Consider the following 22,790-nt stretch of genomic DNA (forward strand, 5'->3'; position numbering starts at 1 on the left):
TCTAGGACCAATATCAGCTGGGTGTCATCAGCGTATGATATGGTCTCGATGTTAAAGGATGAAATTAACCTGATTAGCGGACCGTATAAGCATTAAAAAGAACTGGGCTGAGGATGGAGCCCTGTGGGACCCCGGAGAGCAGAGGTTTTTCTGCTTATGGATATTGCCCAAGGGTAATGACTTGCCTTCGATTTTGGAGGAACAACCTTAACCAGGCCAGTGCAAGATGGGAGATGCCATAGGATTCGAGACTGTCTCGGAGGATGTCATGTGAGATCGTGTCAAAAGCCGCTGATGGGTCCAAAAGGACCAACACGGCGTGTTTCCTTTGGTCAAGGGCAGCTTTTAAAGATTCAGCTGTGAATAGAAGGGTAGATTCAGTCGATTGCTGCGATCTGAAACCAGATTGATTTGGGTGTAAAATATTAGCTTCTTCCAGGTAGGTCGTGAGTTGTGTTTCGACCAATTTTTCTGCGATCTTACTTAGGGAGAAGGGAAATGGGGCGAAGGTTTGAGAGGATGGTGGAATCAGCAAGTGGTTTGTTTTCAGAATACCTTCCCTGTGGACAGTGGACAGTGAAGTATTTATTATATTGTGGATGATTGGGTTGACCATGTCTATCAGGACATGTAAGATCAGGGGGGACAAGGATCAAAGGGAGACCCAGATTTGACAGCCAAAGTAGCTTGACGTGTTTGATCTAGGCTGGAATTTTGAAATACTTGGAGGGAGGATTTATTGCTGTCCGGCGCAGTCTTACGGTAAGTAGGGGACAGCAGAGGCGAGGGGAAATCTTTTTTCTGCAGATGGACTTTTTCCTCAAAGAAATCCGCAATACGGTCACAGAGGGCCTGTGAAGGGGGGATTTCTTGTTTGAGTGACGTAGGGTTAAGAAAGGGGTTCACGGTTTTAAAAAGAGTTTTTTGATTGGAATTAGCCTGTTCAAGCATATCAGCAAACTACAGTTTCTTTGCCGTTTTTTTATGTTTAGATGGTAATTTATTTAGAGCGACCTTGAAACCGGTCCGCTCAATCGGAGTATAGTTTAGTCTCCATCTGCGTTCTAATTTTCTGCAGTGACTTTGCATCTCTTAACTCTTTAGTATACCAAGGTGCTGAAGGCTTCTTTGATAAACGGCGTTTCTCCGGACCAGCTGCCGTGAAGTGATCCTTCAACTTAATTAGCCATGATGTGAAACTTTTGTTATCATCTGTTGGATGTCCTGTTAGTAGAGGCTTACCTACTGAGGCTGCTAGATTAAGATCAGGATGGGCGGCCATATCCTTCCATCGAGGCTTAGGGGTCGAGCTGGAGTATGCATTCTCTTTGCGTTTTGTCTTGTGCTGAGGTCTGATTTCCAAGTGTATAAGCTTGTGATCGGACCAAGTGAGGCTAACTGGCTCTTTAACCGTAAGGGTTGAGAGATTTGAGCAGATATAGTCGAGAGTGTGACCTGTATCGTGGGTAGGGGTCAATACATGTTGCTTTAGGCCAAGCGTAGCCATGGATTCTAGAAACTGAATTGTCCTGGGGTCATTTTGGGTATCTAAGTGAATGTTGAAATCTCCTAGAAGGGTGAAATTGGCAAATCGAAGGGTGAGGGCACTTACGGTGTTACATAAGCTTTCTAAAAAGTCATTACTGGGGCCTGGTGGGCAGTAGACCAGGGCTCCTGAGATAGCATAGGATTCCTCTAATTGAAAAGAAAAAACAATGCTCTCTGCTCCTTTAAGGTCGGAGATTTCGAATGCTGAGCATCTCAGGGAGCTGCGGTAGATAACACCCTGACCTCAACCTCGCTGTTCAGGTCTGTCCAACCTATGAATAAGGTAGTCAGGGGGCAGGCGCAAGCAATGTCTGGATTGCACCAGGATTTTAGCCAGGTTTCTGTTATGAAAATGCAGTCTAGGTTGCCGTTAATAATGAGGTAATTAATGTGTTCAGCGTTTTTACATAGCGATTGGGCATTGATCAGCCCTCCTTGCAAATAGGCTGGTTTAGAGTCGTTCTTAATCGGTGTGGTAATAGTGGCAATGCCCTTCTCCATCGCTTCCCAGACTCCACCCTGGCACTCCTTAAGGGCATCCTATACACTGCAGTATGTCTCGTCCAGAGTATGAAGACATATGATCACAACGCCCTCATCTTGATTGATCGCCATTGACTCCCCTTGCTGGTCTGCATCATCTTCAAAACCAGCTGCAGCATTTACAAGACATCACCCTTATCTTGCAGACAAGCTCACTATCTCTGGAGGTTCTCAGCACATCCGCAGTCAGAACACTATCAGACTGCAGACTATGTATAAAAAGATAAAACAAGGTAGTAGGCCTTTTCTATCTATGCACCCATGACCCGAAACAACATAACCGTATCCATCAGCACCACGACACTGCTCACATTTAGGAAAGCGTTAAAGATGCACCCCTTTAAAAAGCACTCCATCACAAGGCATTAACCACCCACCAACAAACTGCCTCTCCTATCACTTGTTGACTTTATGCTGGTCTTTGACCCTGTACGGTGCTCCACTGCCTTTTGGTTAGGTTTGTGCTTTAGAAATACCACATATATACCATGATGAAGAATATATATTGGGACTTATGTAAATGACAACACATCTAAGTTTCACAGATGGGCAATTATATCTTCTATCAAAATGAAATGTATCCCTATATTGTTGAATGCCTTGCTGTCCCTCCCAGTTAAAACTGGAAAAACAATTTTCTCAGAACTGCACCTTAGCAGGCAGGAAAAGGTCTCTCGAATAATCACAAATGATTTAAAGGCCCTAAAATATGAAGGTGGATTGGGACTCAAGGCAGTCAAATCACACATTTAAGTGTATGGTCCAAAAGTGAATCAGTCAAACAAAGCACCATATTGACCAAGCCTTGGCTAAGCACTCACTGTTGGTTGTTCTATAGCTCCACAAAACCGCATAGATTTCAAAACGTGTTCTATAACTAACTCACTAGCACCGCATTAGATATGTGTGAGTCCATAGAGATGGCAAGACTATTAACACCATTACCTTCCTCGAAGACACCAATTCACTTCAGACTGGGAAATTCTCCAACTAGAGACTAGATGACGTTTAAGAAATGGAGCAAAGGAGTATGCAGCTCTATAACAACTCTCTTTCAATGTCGCCCTATTAGTATTTAGGGTGACAAACTGAATATTTTGTTGTCAGCAACAGTGTCGCTGAATGATGCATCTCACAATTAGACTACTGGTAACAAGACAGAAAACGTATTTAGAAACCCTAGTCACTGGATTTATGGGGACGTGGTGGCAGGTATAAGGGTCTTTATTTAAAAAATTCCAGGTTCTTCAGGTGAGGGCTTGAAGCAATGTGGCAAGGTGGGTAACATGCCCTTACATATTTTGTAAGTTTCTAAAAGAGACAGTGGGCTTGCTCATTCACGATGATTCTTACATACTGTGAGCTTGGTTTTAAATCTGAGATGTGGGAGGAACGCCGAACAATAAAAACTAATATTATAAATACTGATGTGAGGAACTGGAAGCAAAGCTCTGGCGCAACTGCGAACAAGTGGTATCAGGATGTATTGGGAATAATGGCCATGAGAAGACTGGGAAGATACCTGGTAAATGACACAGAGGACTTCCTGCCAACATGACGCCTGATTTAGCTCTTCAACGGGTAACGAATTATGGGATCTAACAAGCCCTAACAGGCCTTGGTGATGGTAGCACTTGACTGTGTTCTTCATAAAATACTTGGAGACAGAATCATTAAGTTACACAGATGGTATTGTATTACACTTGAGGAATCCCAGTGAAGTACTGCCGCTATTGCTAAAACATTTGGATGTAGCTGGATTTCTGTCTGGATTATATATAGCTTTGGCGAAAATCATCTGAGTGCCCTCCTGCAGGAGCTGCGCCATTAAGGGCCACGCCACAGAGGTGGACCACAGGCCCGTTTTGCTGAAAGCGAATTAAAAGAAAACAATTACATGTTTCCAATATTTTATTTAGCAACATAATCAAGCAAGTATACAGAACAATGTAGGCAACAATTTTTAAAAATAAATTCAAATACTAATCCTAGTTCAACAAATAACAACAACAAAACTGAATTATCCAAGCAACTTTTCACTGTAACATTCACAAATGGCACAACCTCATTCTTCCCCTGTATACCCTTAACACTCAGACAATCCCACCTCTCCCTTGCATATAACCCCAAAATTGGATTTGACAATATCAACAAGTAAGCAGACCAAAAAAAGAAGATAAGAAGAAGGTTGCCTGCATAAACATGAATAGACGTGAAATGATATATGGATATAACAAAGCTCTAGGAAAAATGAACTTTGATAACTTACTACATCAAGTCAAATTTGTACAAAGAACGCCTTTGTTGATGCATTCCATTTTCTATTTCTGTCTAATCACTCAAATCTCACAACCAGTACTCAATCTTAGGCCTGGTGGAAGACGATGCTTCAGAATAACCCTTGTAGTTATTATATAAACTATCAGAATAAATATTTTTATCCCTAGGTGCCGTCTAACACATTAATTCATTTTTTGAACTAACTGAAGTAGTACAACTATTTTATAAAAGGCCAGTTCTTGTTCAGTCAATCTCAAGTTGTGATCCACTGCGGAGTCAACTTTAAGGGCCATACCGCTTCTCCTCCCCTTACTATCCTGTTGTGAAATATACACACACCTAATTCTCTGAGCAAACTTCTCTAAATATTTTCAGACAACAACCAAGGTCAAATAGGGCTAGCAAACGACAATACAAGTTTGAACCCATACTTCGACATATGAGCGAAGGGGAAAGCGAGAGACCACTTGTGCTCATGTCTTCTCCCACTAGCTATTTTGGACATGTGAGATTTATACAGCAGCTGATAAACACCAGTCATCACCAGACAAGCAATATACTTTCCTGAAAGTGGAAAAAAAAACAAAGAAGCTTCTTTGCCAAAACATGTTGGACTAAATTCAAAACATAGTTGCCAGACTCTGTTGAGGGGACCATGGGTTCAGCAGGGCTACTGAGCATCAACAGTTGAAGCTCAGCCCACAATCCGCATGGCTGCAGCAGGGTGACAGGGAAAGACACTGTCCAACATCCTTTCATGTCTCTGGGTAAGCGGTGGACCATTCTGGGCCACAGGTGAGGTGCGCCACCAGGGGTCAGAGGTCATGCCGGCACAAGTGCAGTCGCAACAAGGATCTTGACTGAGATGCTAGGGTTACCCTCAGGCACAGTATTTGATTGCTGCAGCAGGGCCAGAACAGGTACCTTGAGAACAACTTCTTTAAGGCAAAGGTGATGACTGCTGTATAGGATTCCATCCTGACATCGCTTTCACTGAGACAGATAACCACACTTCTCAGGGCATGTAGATCAATCACTTCAGTCATTCTTTGTCCAGTGGACCCGCACACCACTGGTAGTCAAACTGCTCAGGAGCTTTCTGGTCAGTCAAAGCTCTGCAGGGTTGGCAGGCTTGTTCCCTCTCTTAGCAGCAGGTTGGCTTCTAGGAGCTTACTTCAGGCTAGAGAATTCGTTTTTTCCATGAAGACAAAACTCCAGTGATGTACCCTTCCCTCAGTGAAGCTGACTGTCAGTCAGACACCAACTCTAGTTGCACAACAGTCCTTGGAGTACTCTGCGGAGCACTTCCATCCTTGGCTGAAGAGAACTTGGACATGGAACTAGAAGAGGGCAGAGGCTTCCACTTCTAAACAGTCAAAGTAGACAGGGGATATCTGCAGTATCAGCACTGGTTTTAGGGGAAGAGGGTTGGGAGGGTGGGTTCTCCTTTCCATGCTGTTCTCTAGACACAGCTTGTGTGTAGAATGATGCTCCTCACAGCAGGGTAGTCTCCAGCTTGGAGTACCCACAATAGAGACAAAGTGTTGTGATCTTTCTGCATGTAACTATCAACAGCCACAGTGAACAGCAACCAGGGATGAGACAAAAGGCTGGCCTCACCTAAAGAAACCTTCTCACTCTGAACAGTGACTGCAGTCTCACCCTGCAACCGCACCATTTGCCAAATGGCAGTGCTACAGGAAGACTAATCAGCAGCCCCTCGAACAAAAGGACCTACTCAGATTTCTAAAGGAGCCTTGTCTCCTCTAACCTCACTGCAGTGTCTACGTTTTCATCCCCCAGCTTCAGGAATATCAGCAAAACACTTCCACTGTTTAGAAAGACAACCTCACCTCAGACTTGTGCACAGGTACAGAGGGGGCTCCCAAAATGAAACCTGCAGAACTCTATTACACTGGGTCACTCATACACACACTGCATGCACCATAAAGGCCACAAGCACACACAACAGACACTTGGATAGTAAAGCAATTATCCGGGTTAGCACTCAGGCGCGAAACCTTATGTGAGTGGGTTGGTAAGTCTCCACTCAGGTGACTCAGATAAAAAGGTCTGGTCTCGACTACGTATTCACAAAGCACAGTATGTTGCCACTCCCACACTAAGTGCTAAACTCATGACAGAGACAGTAGTCCGCTGTCAGCCAAACAAGGGCATGTTTGGTGTGCCCCTCCAGGTAACAAGACTTATGTCAAGGGACAGGCCTAGGCCTCTATGCACAAAGGTTAGTGTGAGACAAGTGCCAAAAATTAAAAACAGGATACCAGACATTCACAGGCAGGCACTTAGGGCAAGGGAACACTACTGTATGGCATGCAGGAGACATTCACGTCCCTACAAAATTGTCTTCCCATTAAGGTTAATATTTGCGTTGCTGTGTAAAAGGACTTGAGTGGAGAGAATACCACCAGCACTTTATATGTCTCCACTCTTGTTCCTCAGAGTGAAAGTGTTCTTCTCTCTATGCTGGGAAATCCATAGAAGACCAATACCTGTCTACAGAAAGTACATGTTCTTTCGTGACGGGTAAAACAGCCCATCATTAAACCTCATTCAGCTGGGGGTGGGAGGAATGGTGAGAAAAAGTCAGACCAAGACATCTAGGCCCTCATTATGAGCAATGCAGTTTCACCCATTGTGCTACCTCCAAGTAAAATAACACAAGTCAAAATTACAAGTGTGAAAAGGCCCAGAATTATCAGGTCTCAAAACTACAGGCCTGATAGTTCCATGCCCAGGGAGAGACTACAATGCTCCCCTTGGACAGGAACAAATGTGCCTTGAGCCACTGTGCCTCCTTCCCGCCCCCTACATGCCACTGGCAGTCCCACGTACAAGTTCTACCAAACGTACATAGATTTATCGGAGAGATGGTGAAAACTGCACAGTAACACACCAGGTAAACCCAGGTGTGAGCAGTTATTCCTCATTTTGGAAAAATACTCATATTAGCTGGACTTTGCAGAAGTCTTCCATCAACCATTGAGTAGACTACGCTCCTCCTCCCTTTCACACGCCCATATACCCCGCCTCTACCGAAGCAGAAGTGGAGGACGTTCCTTATCCCACATCGCAGCAAAGACCTAGAATATCACCTCACTTCCAGAATTCGAAATGGCCCTCAAGACATGGCTGTTCGATTCAGCCTCCGGAGACCTGATAGAGCCTGGATACCTTAACTGGTCGATTAACCACGCTTTATAAATCCCGATTGTAGCCGAGATGCCAGTTGGTAAATTTAATTCCTGCCACCCCCCCTCGCATCTCCACTACAAAAGTCCAGCCAACTCTTAATGAGGGCATTAGACAAATCATGAAACAGCTTCAGTTTAAGGAAGGCAAATCCCCCTACATCCAACTTCAAATAAACCCTAGAAACATTTGCTACACTTCTTTAAAAATCTTAATTGCCTTTTAGAAACTATTTTTGATCAATGCATTGCCTACACTGGAAAAAAACAAATATCTAGGCAGTGAACATCTTAGATATATTAGGTGCACCTCAAACACCTAATCCTGCACCAAACCAACTAATGCAGTCCTCTTTTCAATGTAAGAACTTCAGAAAAGCCACCTGGAGTCCCTTTTTAGGTCTCGCCTACGAAGCGCGCAAGCGCTGATTAGGAGGGACCTCTTGGAATGGCTCCAGACTTTTTGGGACACTCATGCATGCACTGCACTGTACCCAATGAGCCCTCGTGCATGTGTGGCATTTACCTTGCGGGAGCGAGCAGCGGCGCCATCTGTTTGTAATTATCGCGCCTGCCGCTGCTCGCTCCCGCAAGGTAAACTCTGCACGTCGCTTTAACTTTCGCATCCGCCGGGCCGCGCTTGTCTAATTTGGCGCCGTGACATGTCCGTGTGTGTACTTGTGAGAGGCCAAAGAGAGAGGGGATTATTAATGTTACTTCACTGTGACTGGGCCACATCTGTACGGTACATGCAGACAGACTTCTTTTCAGGAGTCCTTTATCAGTTACACACCCTCCACGCAGCTAAAAGTTAAAAAGTGATATCTGTTTTATAATAATATAAATTCATACGCATAATGAAATGACGCAGCATTGGGGGGGGGGGGGGGGGGGGGGGTTAGGTGCTATACCAAACAATGAATACGAGGCCTCAAAATGTTACCCAATTCCTGCGTTTTTTTTTTTTTACTTAAACGATTTCTTAAATGGGTCTGCAAACAACCACAAACATCATACCTTTGCCCTGAACATTACAGGAATATTGCATTCATGCCGGGGCCTCCCAAATCCAGGGTGACGTCCTGCGCAGAGCATACCGTCATTTCCGGTTCGTTGTTAGGTACTGCACGAACGTGTCGTCATCACTGTGAGCCTCTCTTTACTTTAGCCTTTACAGGGCATTAGAAATGACTGGCGTCAGTCAGGCTCCAACGGTGGTTAGTCATTGGGAAAAGCGTAATAATATATAATTCAGGGATATTGTGTTCGCTCCCTTCATTACAGACCTGCTGCACGGAGGACTAATTTAGCAAGGGATGACACCTTTCGCTAGCTCAGTTTCATGCTACAAGCCTCCCCCTCTACGGACTCGGTACGGTGTTCTGCAGCAGACCACGTGCTTTATTTAGTCTTTGCCATTTATGTCAAAACTGAAGCCATTTATTTGAACTTTCTCTCAGTTAGCTGACACAACGATCAATTAATGACGTGTCGGCTTGTTTTTTGGGGGGGCGTGGGACGTGTATTCTGAGAATTAGAGTAGGATAGGCGGTTTGTTGTGGCTTTAAAACTAATAAACCAAGTGGGATTAGGCGTTTGGACACCCAATTTTCCTACAATCCTCGTCGTCTTCGTCTTAACAGACAGTAGTCAAATCTTTGTTTTCTTGCCTTCTCCTCTATAATATAATAATCTCTTTTCAAGAGATTACTACAATTACGAGGCCAATTACAGCCAAGAAAATATGTAAGAAACGTACTGATTACAGCTGAGAGGGACAATGGCCGACCTCCAGCACTTATACTGCAATACTGACTTTTCGCGGAATCCCAATTCCTGAGAAACACCATCCCGGGACAGAAGTTTTCAATTAGTATAATTTCCATTAGCTAAAGAGCACTGTGGGCTGTGTTGCTTCTAAAGTGGCTTTACCCAACTAAATGAGGGCCTGATCCCACCCATTACATCATTTACCGTTTGCTATATGCACTCACTCGGTTTCTTAGGCTATCTCAGCATTTGGTTTGGCCATTTGGCACCACACCAGACTCAGAACTCAAGCAATGAAAATGAGGGAAACATATACATATTGGCGATTACACCTATTTCAGCAATGGGAAACTCTAGAAAGACTTTAAAACTAAGGCAAAATAATTGCAATAAAATTATGAAAATATCACAGATAGCAATTTAAAACCTTGGCAGCTATGCACTTAACCCCTTCCATGCTGCGCAGATTCCGCCGCTGTGCTGACGGAATCTTGCGCGGGCGTGGTCATGACGGAACGGTTCCGTCATGAGCACAGCTCAACCGTGGCTCATGACGGAACCGTTCCGTCATGAGCACCGAAGGGGTTAAAGGCTTCATTTACCAACTGACATTGAAACTATTCAAAACAACAATGTATAGTAGAACGCTGCTTCCTGTGTATCATCCATGACTTGCCCATAGTCAATAGGTCTCACTTTTGGAACCTTACAAGTATTTAGTTATGCAGCACTGTATCCTTGGTGCAACAACATCAGCTGTTGCATGGCTAAACACTTATAAGGTCCCAAAGGGACCTATTGACTATGCCAATGCTTGTTTTCTCTGCTAACAATGTTAATGCCCTAATATATTAACAACTTGCCTGGCGACTTCGATCCTCACATTTTGAAAGGACTCTCCAAGCAAGAACACAATACCTGAAATCTCTCTGTTGGATGCATTTAAAGGTTATATCTATGTAGATGACCATTAGTTTTAATAAAGACCCTAAAAACATCGCTGGGCTAGAAATTAGTAAACATATAACAAACGATCTAATATTTCAAGTTACAGCAATCTATTGCAATAATATACAAAAAGAATTGAGAGAGTGGACATCCCCGACACTTTTCACACTGCAATCTGGAAGAAAATGAAAGAATGCCATTTGTTATCACTATTGCAATAGCACTGTTACAGAACCCCCCTCCAAAAAGTATACAGCAAACCCAAAATGCCTCAATACTACATCACAAACAAACCAGGTCAACTGATGAAAGGGCTTCCTGTTCAAAGGGTCAACAATGGTACTTCCTTTAGACTATTCATACCCAGTTATACCCAAGACCATCTACACATTTGAAGAACCATAAAGACCACAGAAAATCATGTCCAGGTGTGGTTCATGATCTTGAGCATAACAGATTCAAAACTTGCAGCATTAACAATTACCAAAATATTCATTCACAATTTAAGAGAGTAATAGAGGGATAGGTGTAACATTCACTCTGGGATTCCTCAGTCTCCCATTTAGGGAGTGAGATAATTAAATTATAATACATGGGATTCTGCAACCCCTGTATAATTGCAGGTCTCTAATTTCTCTATATTCTGAAATTAGTGACACAGTCGCCAATTATAAAAAAATATGTCAGAACTCGACAGATATAAGATATTACAGCTGAGTTATGACATCACAATGCCTGCTGCCAGCAGCCAAGGTGAAAGGCAAGTCAGATCACAGAACACAAATGAAGCAGATGTTTAAAGCAACGAAAACTGAATGATGCTTTTCTTCCTTCTGCTCAATTTTAATATCTTACAATGACAAGAAGAGAGAATGTTTATTTTTTGCACTACTTAGAAGAAAAGCTAAAATCTTTCTGTATGTTTCTACACATTCCAAGCTACTCCAGCTTATAAACGGACTTGTTTTGAACTGTTATTTAACAGGTTTTTGATGTGTTTAATTTTGAGAATTGGGCTAGGCTAATTACAGCCCTAGCCGTCAAGGACGGACGTAAATTTTGGCAGATTGTGACCACAGGCTCACCTGATCCCGACCAACCAGAATTTTCGAATATTGCTGCAGAGGTATGGGAAGATCACTTTAGTACCCTGTATAAGGAGGACGACCCCTGTCTGGAAGTCCCTTTGGGAGATAGGCTGGCGAGTTGCGCCGATGGCTCAGAAGCGATTATTTTTACCCTGAGTGAGGTTAACCTTGCGATATCTAGACTCCCTGCGGGCAAAGCACCAGGGCTGAATAAGGTTCCGGGAGATCTTTACAAACACAAACCTAGGGTTTGGGCACCCTATTTGCTGACTATGTTCAATGCCATCTCTACTGGTATGGTGGTCCCTGATACTTGGCTGGGAGCGGAGGTAGTCCCTATTTTTAAGAAGGGGTCGCCCCTGCTTCCAGCTAATTATAGGCCAATCAGCCTAATAGATGTAGATCAGAAACTTTTTGCTAGGCTGATTCCTGATCGCCTCCTGGATTGGATAGAGGACTCAGATATTATGAGTCAGTATCAGGCAGGCTTTAGAAAGAGTGTATCCACCATCGATCAGATTTTTAGATTGGCTATGCTTTTTTGGAAGACGGCGAAGGTCGAGGGTGGTTCTCTTTACACAGTCTTTGTAGACCTGCGTGCGGCCTTTGATTTGGTTCCACGTAGGAAACTATGGAATGTTCTACGGGACTTAGGAATACCTGCACCCCTACTGGATATTATCATAAGACTCCATACTCAAAATTTCGCAAAGGTCAGGTGTGGGAGAGAAGGCAATCTGTCATCTAGCTTCCCAGTCGATAGGGGGGTTAGGCAGGGTTGCGTTTTGGCGCCAACCCTGTTCTGCCTTTACGTAAATGGAGTTATCTCCCACCTGAATGCGGTCCCCAACAGAGATGCACCAAAGCTTGGTGGCATAAGGATATCAGCAATTATGTTCGCTGACGACACCTTCTTACTCGCTAAAACACCTATGGGTATTCAGCGAGTTTTAGAGTGTTTCGTCGCGTTTTGCACTGATAGGGGGTTGGAAATAAATACTGCAAAGACGAAATTTATGATTTGTAATCCTCCTAAAACAACCCGCCCAAATCTGCTCATAGATGGTGTGAGCCTAGAAAGAGTACAAACGTTTGAGTATCTGGGTTTGACTCTTAACGAGAATATGACCTGCGCTCAACACCAGACTAAATCTCAACTTAAGCTGACACAAAAGGTAGGGGGGATCATTAAAATGTGGAATAAGTCGACGATAAAACCTATTGGGCCCCCCCTTAGATTCACACACCAAAACCATGAGTTTGGAGGTTTAGGTGAACTCACATTTAAAATATATATTGGAGTACAGTTGAAACCAATGATACCCAAGTAGGATAAAGTGTTACGAGACATGCATACTATGACGCTGAAGAGCAGTAGATGTATTCTACTTACACGTCATTTGATAAATATGTTGGTGTTTAACCAGAAAACTGCTGAGTCAATTCCTGTGGCTACTTAAACACTAAGGTCACTCTAAGGATGCTCTGGAAGCAAGATGGAGTCCCCATTCTAATCCAAGTTGATAACCATGGCACAAAAGGCCTTCAAGACCCTTATGTGCATTCATGATACATAGCACAGAATCACATCACAACTTTCACTTCCTGGATAGAATGTAATTTCGTAAGTCTTTCCAACTCAGTCTATATTATATTAAAACACCAAGGTAACAGCAAGTTACCACATTTTCTATTTGTACTTTATCAATATACCAAGGCAGCCTCTTTAGCTACAGCCCAAGGATATTAACTCAGTTTTAATTTTGTGTATTTCTATTTGCAGAGCATTCACCCTATGTTAGTGCAGTAGCCTGCTAGTGTAAAGAAAGAGGGGTCCCCTGCTATAAGATAACTTGCCCAAGGCAAGGATAATATAAATGAACTGTAGAAAAGTCTAGGGAATTGCTGAATACAACAAGGTAAAAGGCACATACTAAGACAGACAGAGACAGGTAGATGCAAAAATATAAAAATATTATTATGATCAAATACAGATATCACTGTATCTATGTTATATTCTTTTTACAAAAATAAATCATCATATATAATTTCCAATGGAATAAATACAGTTAATTCTTGTATCTTATTCACACATCCTCATATATTCATACACATCTCTCATACGGACTAATAAGGATAACATCAATTGTGGTCATATACCGTACAGAAGAATGATTGTTCTGATACTACAACGATTGTTACACAACTGTAGCCTAGGCCAATGTAAATATTTTTCTATGCGCATTTCGGCTGGTCGCCTCCTTCAGGAAGCCACGGAATAAACAATCCAGATTAATATCCGTAAACAATAAAACAGTCTTCCATTCTAGTATGTGTCTCAAAAAGTCATACAAAAGAATTTTATTAACAAGTAGCTAAAAAACATATTGTGCCAACTGCTGCCTCATCAAGATGACCATGTCTTCTATATATTACATTGCGGCAATATGTTAACACCCAAAATTTGGGAAGATGCAACTAAAGTACGGATTAAAATAGTCCAGGTTCAAAATCATACCTGGAGCCCTGGCCATTAATAAACCATGTATGTATCCAAAGGATCTGGAAAAAGAGAAAAGTTTCAACAGCAGAAGAGATGTGGTAAGCGAGGGCTGTGATTGTTGCTTTACATAAAGTAGTTTACAAACACGATGTCCGTGCCCTTACTGTGAAAACGGTTGTAAGTTGTTCAAGCGGCACAGTTTTGCTTCATTGCATCTTGAAAATGGCTTCATTATAAATTTTGGTATTTAAAATATTTTCAGACCTGCTGCTGTGACGCTGACAGGACTATATGACATATTGATTTGAGTACTGGTATGAAGACAACTGTTTATTGTAGTAGTGGTATTAACTACGTGGAACCTAGACGCAAAGATTTCAGTTACATGTTATGGTTTGTTCATAGTTATGTGATTTGGAATCTGTTAGTTCCGTGACTGTAAGGGAATTGAACTGGTTAAAGTCTGCCACTTCGAAGAAAGCATGGTGCCAGGTCTCTACTTAGGAGAACTGAACTTCACTCTTTATAAGATGTGCTGCAGAATGTTTACTATATCTTTTAACTATGTATGTGCTTATGACTAGAATAGAATTTCCCCTATGAAAGAAAAGGAGTTACAGGTAAGAAACTATTCCTTCTTTGTCAACAATGACCATTACCAATTCAGAGTACTACCCTGGGGTTTAGGGGTCATGGACTTGCACAAAAGTGTAGGTTTGCCTTTGCAAATCAGGCCCTCAGAGCTCAACAACCACACAACAGAACCAATAAGTAAATGTCTACCCCAGTGCTTTTCTTTTTGAAAAAAGAAATACTTCACATCAAAATGTAATATAGTGCATAGAGCGGGGGCAACACTACTGGGTGCCTGCGCCTTGCTCTCCCTCACTGTCCTCCAACTTTCACGAGCGTTTATGAAGGGAGTTCTGGAATGTACCTCTACTTCCACTGACTCATCTCAAATCTCATTCTACTACTCTCTCCAATGCACTACCCTATTTCTCACCCTATACCGCTCTCAATATATCCTCTGCCTCAACTCTGACATCTCAAATGTAATTCTTCTACTTTCCAGTCCACGACCCTATTTCTCACCCCATATATCTCTCAATATATTCTCTACTTCCACACTCTCATTCATCCCAAAATCCATATCACTACTATCATCCCCAAAATAACCCTTTCTAGACTCTTCCCTGCTTTAGCCCTCCTTGCATCATCTCATACCTCTTTTACTATTCACATCTCCCAAACAAGCCTTTTTAAACTCTTCCTTCTGAATCGTCTCCCTCCACCTCCCCTTTACTCATCCCAAACCCCCTCCTACTGCCCTTAACTCACAAAAAAAGTCATACACCGTTCCCTCTTTTATCCCCCCACTATTCCTTTTCAATCCAAATAATAGACTAACACGTCCACCGCTCAAATTTATTTCATATTTCCCTATACTAATTCCCCACAAATCCTGTTTGGGTTCCAGAATAGCGTGCTACTCACCGAAAAGTGCTTCAACACCTCACATGGGATAGCAAGCGCTATATGAATCCAAACCCTTCCCGCTTCTATCCCTTCACTATTCTTCACAATCCAAATAACAGACTAACATATCCACAGCTCAAATTAATTTCATATTTCACTATACTAATGCCCCACTAATCCTTTTTGGTTCCGGAGTAGTGTGCTACTCGCCGAACAAGCGCCTTGACGCCTCGTCGGGGGTAGTAAGCGCTATATAATTACAATACAATATCCTGGTCAAGGACTCCAGTGATACTGAAGTTTACTTTAATATCATAGGAATCGTTTTGTACCAGAATACGAACACTAGGATCCTCGCCAACAACGCTTTGTAAGATTAAAGACCATGGAATGCCTACCATAAATAATTTAGAGTGTGCATTTACATTTGGAGAGAATAAAATTGTTCATACATGCGGCTCTACAACACTTTCATAAAGGACGTGCAATTAACCAAACACACTATTCTATTAAGGTTATGAATTCGCATTACCTGGCAATGTAATATGGTTTTCAAATAGCTTGAAATTATTTTTGAAAAGTTGTTTGAAAAATAACGTCGTGCACTTTCCCGGCCACCTAAAATGCCATTCGTGCTTGACCACCAAAGACTGGCCATCTGTTTCCCATTCTGAGTGTTGACACTGAAAACGTTCCTGCGCCAAAATAAGTTAGCCATTTGTGAATGAATCACGTAACCCGTTATTACAGCATTAACGCAGTGCAACCCAGTACTGTAGGCGAGCCCTTTGCGTCCCCCTGCACCCCTCAACCCTGGCTGCTGTCTTTTAACGTAAGCCTCTAGGTGAGGGGTGGTCTGTTGACAGTCGCCTCCATACCCCTCCCCCGGGTGCACCACTGAAGGCGGCCATGTCTCACAATCCCCTGTTAAGTTGTAGCGCTTTCACGAGCCTTTGACTCCATTTCCCTAGTGCAGCCTGATATATGGTGTTTGGTGTCAGCCTGTGACAGGAGTCCTGGGCTCCACTATAGTAGTGCTACTGAGCGCAGGAAATGGATATCAACAAGTGTCTGAGCAACTGCTAATGCCCAGCCCTCCTTCGTGCGCCCCTCCTCTCTTTCATTCACCCACACCCCGTCGCTCACACAGGCCTCGGTGGGTGCTCCCGGGAGCACCGCCGGGCATCTGCATAGCACGGAAGCCTCCGCCCTAAAGACAGATGAGGTGGTTGGCTTTTCTGCTGCTTCATCACTCGCTGCCTTGGAGCATGACGCTCTCCAGGGCCATGGCACGGAGCGCTCCCCGGGCGATCAGCGCCCCCTGCGGCTTGTGATGCCCCTAGGTAAAGCACACTTACTCTGCCAGACGATGTTCTTTAGCCCCCGGTCGGCCATCGCTTCCCCTGCCACAGGAGCCATGTTTCCAACTGGAGCCACGCCTTCCGTGATGTCACACAGCTGCCAGCCAATCCTACACCCAAGTGCCTATACAGTCCTCTGTGACATCAGAGGGTCACCCCGGGGCTTCCCCAGGGTCAGAGTTTTACACTGCGCGAAAGTTTGCAGATAATCTGCTTTATGAGTAGACAGTGGTAAATGAGCAGCTTCAAAGAGAGAGCCAGTGCTGAGTCAGGGTCTAATAGCCGAGCCAGCAAAAAAATTCAGCCTGTAAGTGAGGTAACAAATGTCATGAAAAAATATGATAAGAGCCTAGCCAGGAACAAATCTGCGTATCAATCAGCCAACAAATGTCATGAAAAAATATCTTTAAATCGCAAAAATTACATTTTTCAACATTTCGGAGTTTTTTCAAAAAAAGTACATACATGTATGTCACTGCATTAATTGACAGTTATGGTAAGTAATCTAATATGTTTTCAAACCTAAAATGGTCAAGAATATCTCAGTGTCCTTCCTGACAACGTTACCAGGAGCTATCCAGGACGTCAGTTAGTCATGGTCTCTATGTATATCGCTTAGACGTTTTTTAAACAAACGTGAAACATTTTTTTTATATCTGTGAGGCTGTAAACCAGGTTTTCGTATTGCATAGATCCTGAACCGACTTAGTTTATTTAATGTGCTCTGAAATTGGCTGAGTAAGAAAAACAAGCATTGGCAAACCCAATAGGTCGCACCTATGCGGAATGACTTTGGCAATGTGTTAGCCATTATGTACACCAGTGTGGCTGCTGTTCAGCATGGCTAAAAGCAAGTGGTGGGTAGTGGGGCGGGGTAGATTGGGGTGGGGTAGAGTGGAATGGGGTAGACTGGGGTAGAGTGGAGTGGGGTATATTGCCGTTGAATGGAGGGGGAGTAGAGTGGGGTATAATGGAGAAAGGTTGATTAAATGAGATTGGTGTAGAATGAGTGGGGTGGAGTGGGGTAGATTGGAGTGGTGGAGTTGCGTAGATTAGCGTGGTAGATTGGAGTGAAGGGGTGGAGTAGGGTAGATTGGAGTGGAGTAGAATGAGGTAGATTGCAGTGGGGTAGATAGGAGTAGGGTAGATCAGGGTGGAGTGGTATATATATTGGAGTGGAGTGCGGTACACTGGCATTGAATGGAGTGGAGAGGGGTAGACTGCAGTGGAGTCAGGTAGATTGGAGTGGAATGGGGTAGATTGGGTAGACGATAATAGGGTAGAATGAAATGGAGTGGGGGTAGATTGGGGTAGTTTGTAGTGGGTTAGATTGAGTTGGATAGATTGGGGAATTGGGAGTAGACTGGAATGGTGTGGGGTAGATTGGGATGGGGTGGGGTAGACTGAATTGGGATAGATTGGGGTAGAATGAGGTAGATTGGGGTAGAGTGGGGTGAAGTGGAGTGGAGAAAATTGAAGTGAAGCAGATTGGGGTAGATTGGAGTGGAGTAGATTGGATTGGGGAGATTGGGGTGAAGTGGAGAAAACTGGAGTGGATAGGGGTATATTGGAGTGTGGTAGAACGAGGTAGACTGGAGTGCGGTGTATAGGGGTAGATTGGAGTGAGGTAGATTGGGGGAAGTGTGGTAGATTGTAGTGGGGTGGATTGGAGTGGAGTGGGGTAGATAGAAGTGGAGAAGAGTAGATCAGAGTGGGGTAGATTAGGGTGGGATAGTTTGGTGGATTATGGTAGGGTAGTTTGGAGTGAAGTAGATTGGGGTAGATTGGAGTAGTGTGGGGTAGATTGGAATGCAATAGATTGGAATGAAGTTAGAGTAGTGTGGGGTAGATTGGAGTGGAGTAGATTGGAATGGAGTAGATTGGGGTAGAATGAAGTGGGGCGAAGTAGATGGGGTAGATTGGAGTAGGGTAGTTTGGGGTGGAGTGGGGTAAAGTAGATTGGAGTGGGGTGGATTGGCGTGGAGTGGGTTAGATTGGATTGGAGTAGGGTGGATGTGGGTGGTATGTGGTAGATTGGAGAGAAGTGGAGTAGATTGGGTAGAGTGGAATGGAGTGTGTTCGAGTGGAGTAGAGTAGTGTGGAGCAGATTAGTTGGATTGGAGTGGGGTATATTGTGGTAGAGTGAAGTGGGGTAGATTGGTATGGAGCGGAGTTGAACAGATTGGAAAGCAGTCGAGATAGGAGTGGAGTGAAAAACATTGGGGAAGAGTGGAGTAGAGTAAATTTGATTGGAGTAGATTAGAGTGGGGTAGATTGGAATGGAGTGGGGTAGATTAGAGTGGGGGAAATTGGAGTGGGGTAGATTGAGGAGGGATGATTGGAGTGGGGTAGTTTGGAGCAGGGGAGACTGGAGTCGGGTAGATTGGGGACGGATAGATAGGAGTAGGGTAGATGGGGTGGAGTGGCATGCAGTAGATTGGAGTAGGGTGGATTGGGATGGAGTGGGGTGGATTTGAGTTGAGTGGGGTGGATCGAGGTGGGTAGATAGATTGGAGAGGGGTAGATTGGAGTGGAGATCGGTAGATTGGAGTGAAGTGGGGTAGACTGGTTGGAGCGGATTGGGGTAGATTGGAGTGGAGTAGATTGGAGTAGATTGTTGCGAAGTGGAGTGGGGTAAGGTAGATTGGGGGCATTAGTGTAGAGTGGGATAGATTGGAGTAGAGTGGGGTAGGGTAGATTGGAGTGGGATAGAGTGGAGTGGGGTAAGTGGTGTGGAGGGGCGTATAGTGGAGTTGTGTGTTGTGTCTTTGAGTGAGTGGCATAGATTGTCGTGGCATAGAGTCAAGTGGAGTGTCGTAGAGTGTTTTAGAGTGGAAGGGGGCATAGTGTGGAGTAGAGTGGCATACACCCTCTCCTCTTACATGGATACTCATCAGGATAGTCACATAAATTCTCTCACTTTGAAGTCAGAGAAAGAAAAGTAAACACCAAGCTCCTTGAACATTTGACCTCTGTCTTTAAATTAATAGCTAATGTGACAAGATAACAAGATTTAAAGTCATGTTCACAGAAAGTGAGCTTGTGGAAGAATACAGTAAACAAGGTTTAGGCAACTGGAGGGACGAACTCAAGCTGGACAGCATAAAGCAAATAAAACCAGCATAGAAAGCCAGGAAATGTGAGTTACAAACCCCAAAGTCAATGGTCAGCAATGGGAAGAATGCATTCCTAGGTCAGATTTCTCAATGTCCCCAAAATACCTTTAGCAAACCAGACAGCTGCTGTCTGGTAGGCTACGAACAAGTAATACAAAGTTAAGTAAATTGGGTTGCCGTGGCTCTCACAGTTTGGTCAAGGGGAAAGTCAGGATTTGATCCCAGGTGTCCTGGATGTATAGTGTGCAATTTAGCCTCTATAGGGCCACTTCCTTCTCTCTTACCCTTAACTCCAAAGAACAATGCTTTATGTTCAATCAATCAATCAATCAATCAATCAATCAATCAGGGGATTTGTAGAGTGCGCTACTCACCTGTGAGGGTCTCAAGGCGCTGGGGGTGGGTGTGAACGGCTCCATTAGGGTCATTCGAAGAGCCAGGTCTTGAAGTCCTTCCTGAATTGCTGCAGTGTTGGGCTCGGTCGGAGGTGGAGGGGAGTTTGTTCCAGGTCTTGACTCCGAGGTAGAAGAAGGATCTTCCACCTGCTCTGGTCCTGCATAAACGTGGGACGGTGGCTAGGGAGAGGTCGGCTGAGCAAAGGTTTCTCTTGGGGGCATGGAAGGAGATTCGGTGGTTGAGGTATTGGGGTCCGGTGTTGTGTAGGGTCTTCTAGGTGTGTGTGATCAGCTTGAAGATTATTCTTCCTTTGACTGGGAGCCAGTGGAGGTTGCGGAGGTGTTGGGTGATGTGGTTGTGCTGTGAGATATCGAGGATAAATCTGGCAGCGGCGTTCTGAATGGTCTGGAGTTTGCGGAGGAGATTTTTGTTGATTCCGGTGTAAAGGGCGTTTCCGTAATCCAGTTTGCTGGTGATGAGTGCTTCAGTGACAGTTTTCCTGGAGTCGGGGGATCCACTTGAACATCTTGTGAAATATGCTGAGGGTGTTGAAGCATGTGTAGGATATGGCGTTGATCTGACGATTGATGGTGAGTGAACAGTGAAGTATGATGCCGAGGTTGCGTGCATGGTCCATTGGGGTGGGCGGGTTTCCGAGGGCGGGGGGCTACCATGTGTCGTTCCATGCAGAGGGGTGGATCCGAGGATGAGGACTTCTGTTTTCTCTGAGTTGAGCTTCAGGCAGCTGTTCCTCATCCAGGTCACAATGGCTTGATTCCCTTCTTGGAAGTTGTGCCTGGTGATGTCGGGTTCATTGGTGAGGGAGAGGATGAGCTGTGTGTCGTCAGCATAGGAGACTATGTTGAGCCTGTGGTTTCTGATGATGGTTGCGAGGGGGGCCATGTAGACATTGAAGAGTGTGCCGCTGAAGGAGGATCATTGGGATACCCTGCATCTGATCTATGTCGGTTCTCAGAGGAAGGGCGGGAGTCTTATTCTCTATATTCTGCCTGAGAAGAAAGATCGTACCCAGTCTAAGGCCTTTCCTTGGATGCCGGTGTTGTGGAGCCTGGTGCCTAGTGTGCGGTGTGAGATGGTGACAAAAGCTGCTGATAGGTCCAAGAGGATGAGGGCTGCCATATGGCCTTGGTCGAGGAGGGCGTGGATGTTGTTGGTGGCAGCGAGGAGGGCGGTCTCTGTGCTGTGGTTGCTGCAGAATCCAGATTGAGAGGTGTCTAGGATGTTGTTGGCCTCTATGAAGTGTGCTAGCTGGGTATTGACGGCCTTTTCGATGACTTCGGCAGCAAAAGGAAGCAGTGAGATGGGCCTGAAGTTCTTGAGGTCCGTCGAGTCTGTGGAGGGCTTCTTTAGAAGGGGGTTGACTTCAGTGCGCTTCCAGTTGTCGGGGAATTTGGCTGTCTCGAAGGAGCAGTTGATAGTTTAGCACACGCAATTCCATAGACAAACTTATCACACATTAAATGAAACTCACCTCTGTTTAGTTATGGTTCAGTCACACTTTCCATGGAAAATGCATTTTTAGGGGTGGCCTAAATACAGCTTATCCAGATGAGGAACAGACACGCCGGATTCAATGAGAGCCCGCACCCACATCAGGTGAACCCGTTCAAGTGGTCGGGTCGTCTTGTTGTAAATTGAAATAACGATGTGATTAAGCATTTACTAAAGACATTAATTCCTCTGTTATAGATCGTGTTTTCTCTGTTATGTTGACCGAAGCTTGGACTCCATTTTGTATTGTCATGCTTCCACGTGTTTCCCACGAGAAGAGTCCAACCTCTGTGTTAGCTGCTCTTGTAATCTGCCCAGTAACAGTCTATAAATAGCTCCTTTGTCCATCTGGCGCATGCCCAGACTTGACCACATCTGTTATCAGTTAGCCTTGCTTGACCATGTTTTCGCGGGCTCAAGGAGTGCGTTAGCTCCGCCCACATATTGATTCAGTATCGAAAATGACCATAAATGGTAATGTTCTTCGTCTTCATGTTGTATCCACCCACTTATGAGCCCCTCTACTGTGTATAAAAGGGGACCATGTACGAAGGTTCTTCGTGCTACTCTATGCAATACTGAAGAGTGTTGTGTGGATTGTAGGACCACCCTTAAGGGTTAATAAATGCTGTCTTTGTACTTTGCAGTTTCCGTGCCAACTTCCTTATAGATTCCATTACAGGAGAGCGAACCCTTGTGTCCTGCGGGCCTAGCTGGGGCCTGTATTCATCAATTGGCGCCCGTCACGTGGGGCTCATCGGCGACTCGGATGCTCGAAGGACTGGTCGCGACGAAGGTGAGGAATTGGGCCGGGGACGTGATCACTGCCAGCGGCGTCTTAGCCCTGGCATCCCAAGGTTTTTCTTCCTTCCCTTCCGAGCTGACCGTCTGGGTGGCGCCGGTCCTCGACTGAGACCTCTTCTGTCGGTCTTGCCGTGAAAGCCGTTTGGGCGATTGTGGAGCTTGGCAGTTGGAATCTGGACTCTTGATTGGTAAGAACCGGTGTACGGTACTTGCTCCGAGTTTTTGAAGCC

At 44.5% G+C, this 22,790-nt stretch overlaps 1 protein-coding gene across 1 annotated transcript in view; it reads right to left on the reverse strand.

The window, feature by feature from the left end:
- The window catches only part of STXBP3 (syntaxin binding protein 3), a 177,737-nt gene extending 160,860 nt beyond the window's left edge, over positions 1-16,877 (reverse strand). Inside the window, exon 1 of the mRNA XM_085602220.1 lies at positions 16,730-16,877. Coding sequence (XP_085458346.1) covers positions 16,730-16,790 — 61 coding nt within the window. The 5' untranslated portion in view covers positions 16,791-16,877. The remainder of the gene's footprint in view (positions 1-16,729) is intronic.
- Between the last annotated feature and the right edge of the window lie 5,913 nt (positions 16,878-22,790).

This window comes from Triturus cristatus, chromosome 4_2, assembly GCF_964204655.1.
Source record: "Triturus cristatus chromosome 4_2, aTriCri1.1, whole genome shotgun sequence".
NCBI lineage: Eukaryota > Metazoa > Chordata > Amphibia > Caudata > Salamandridae > Triturus > Triturus cristatus.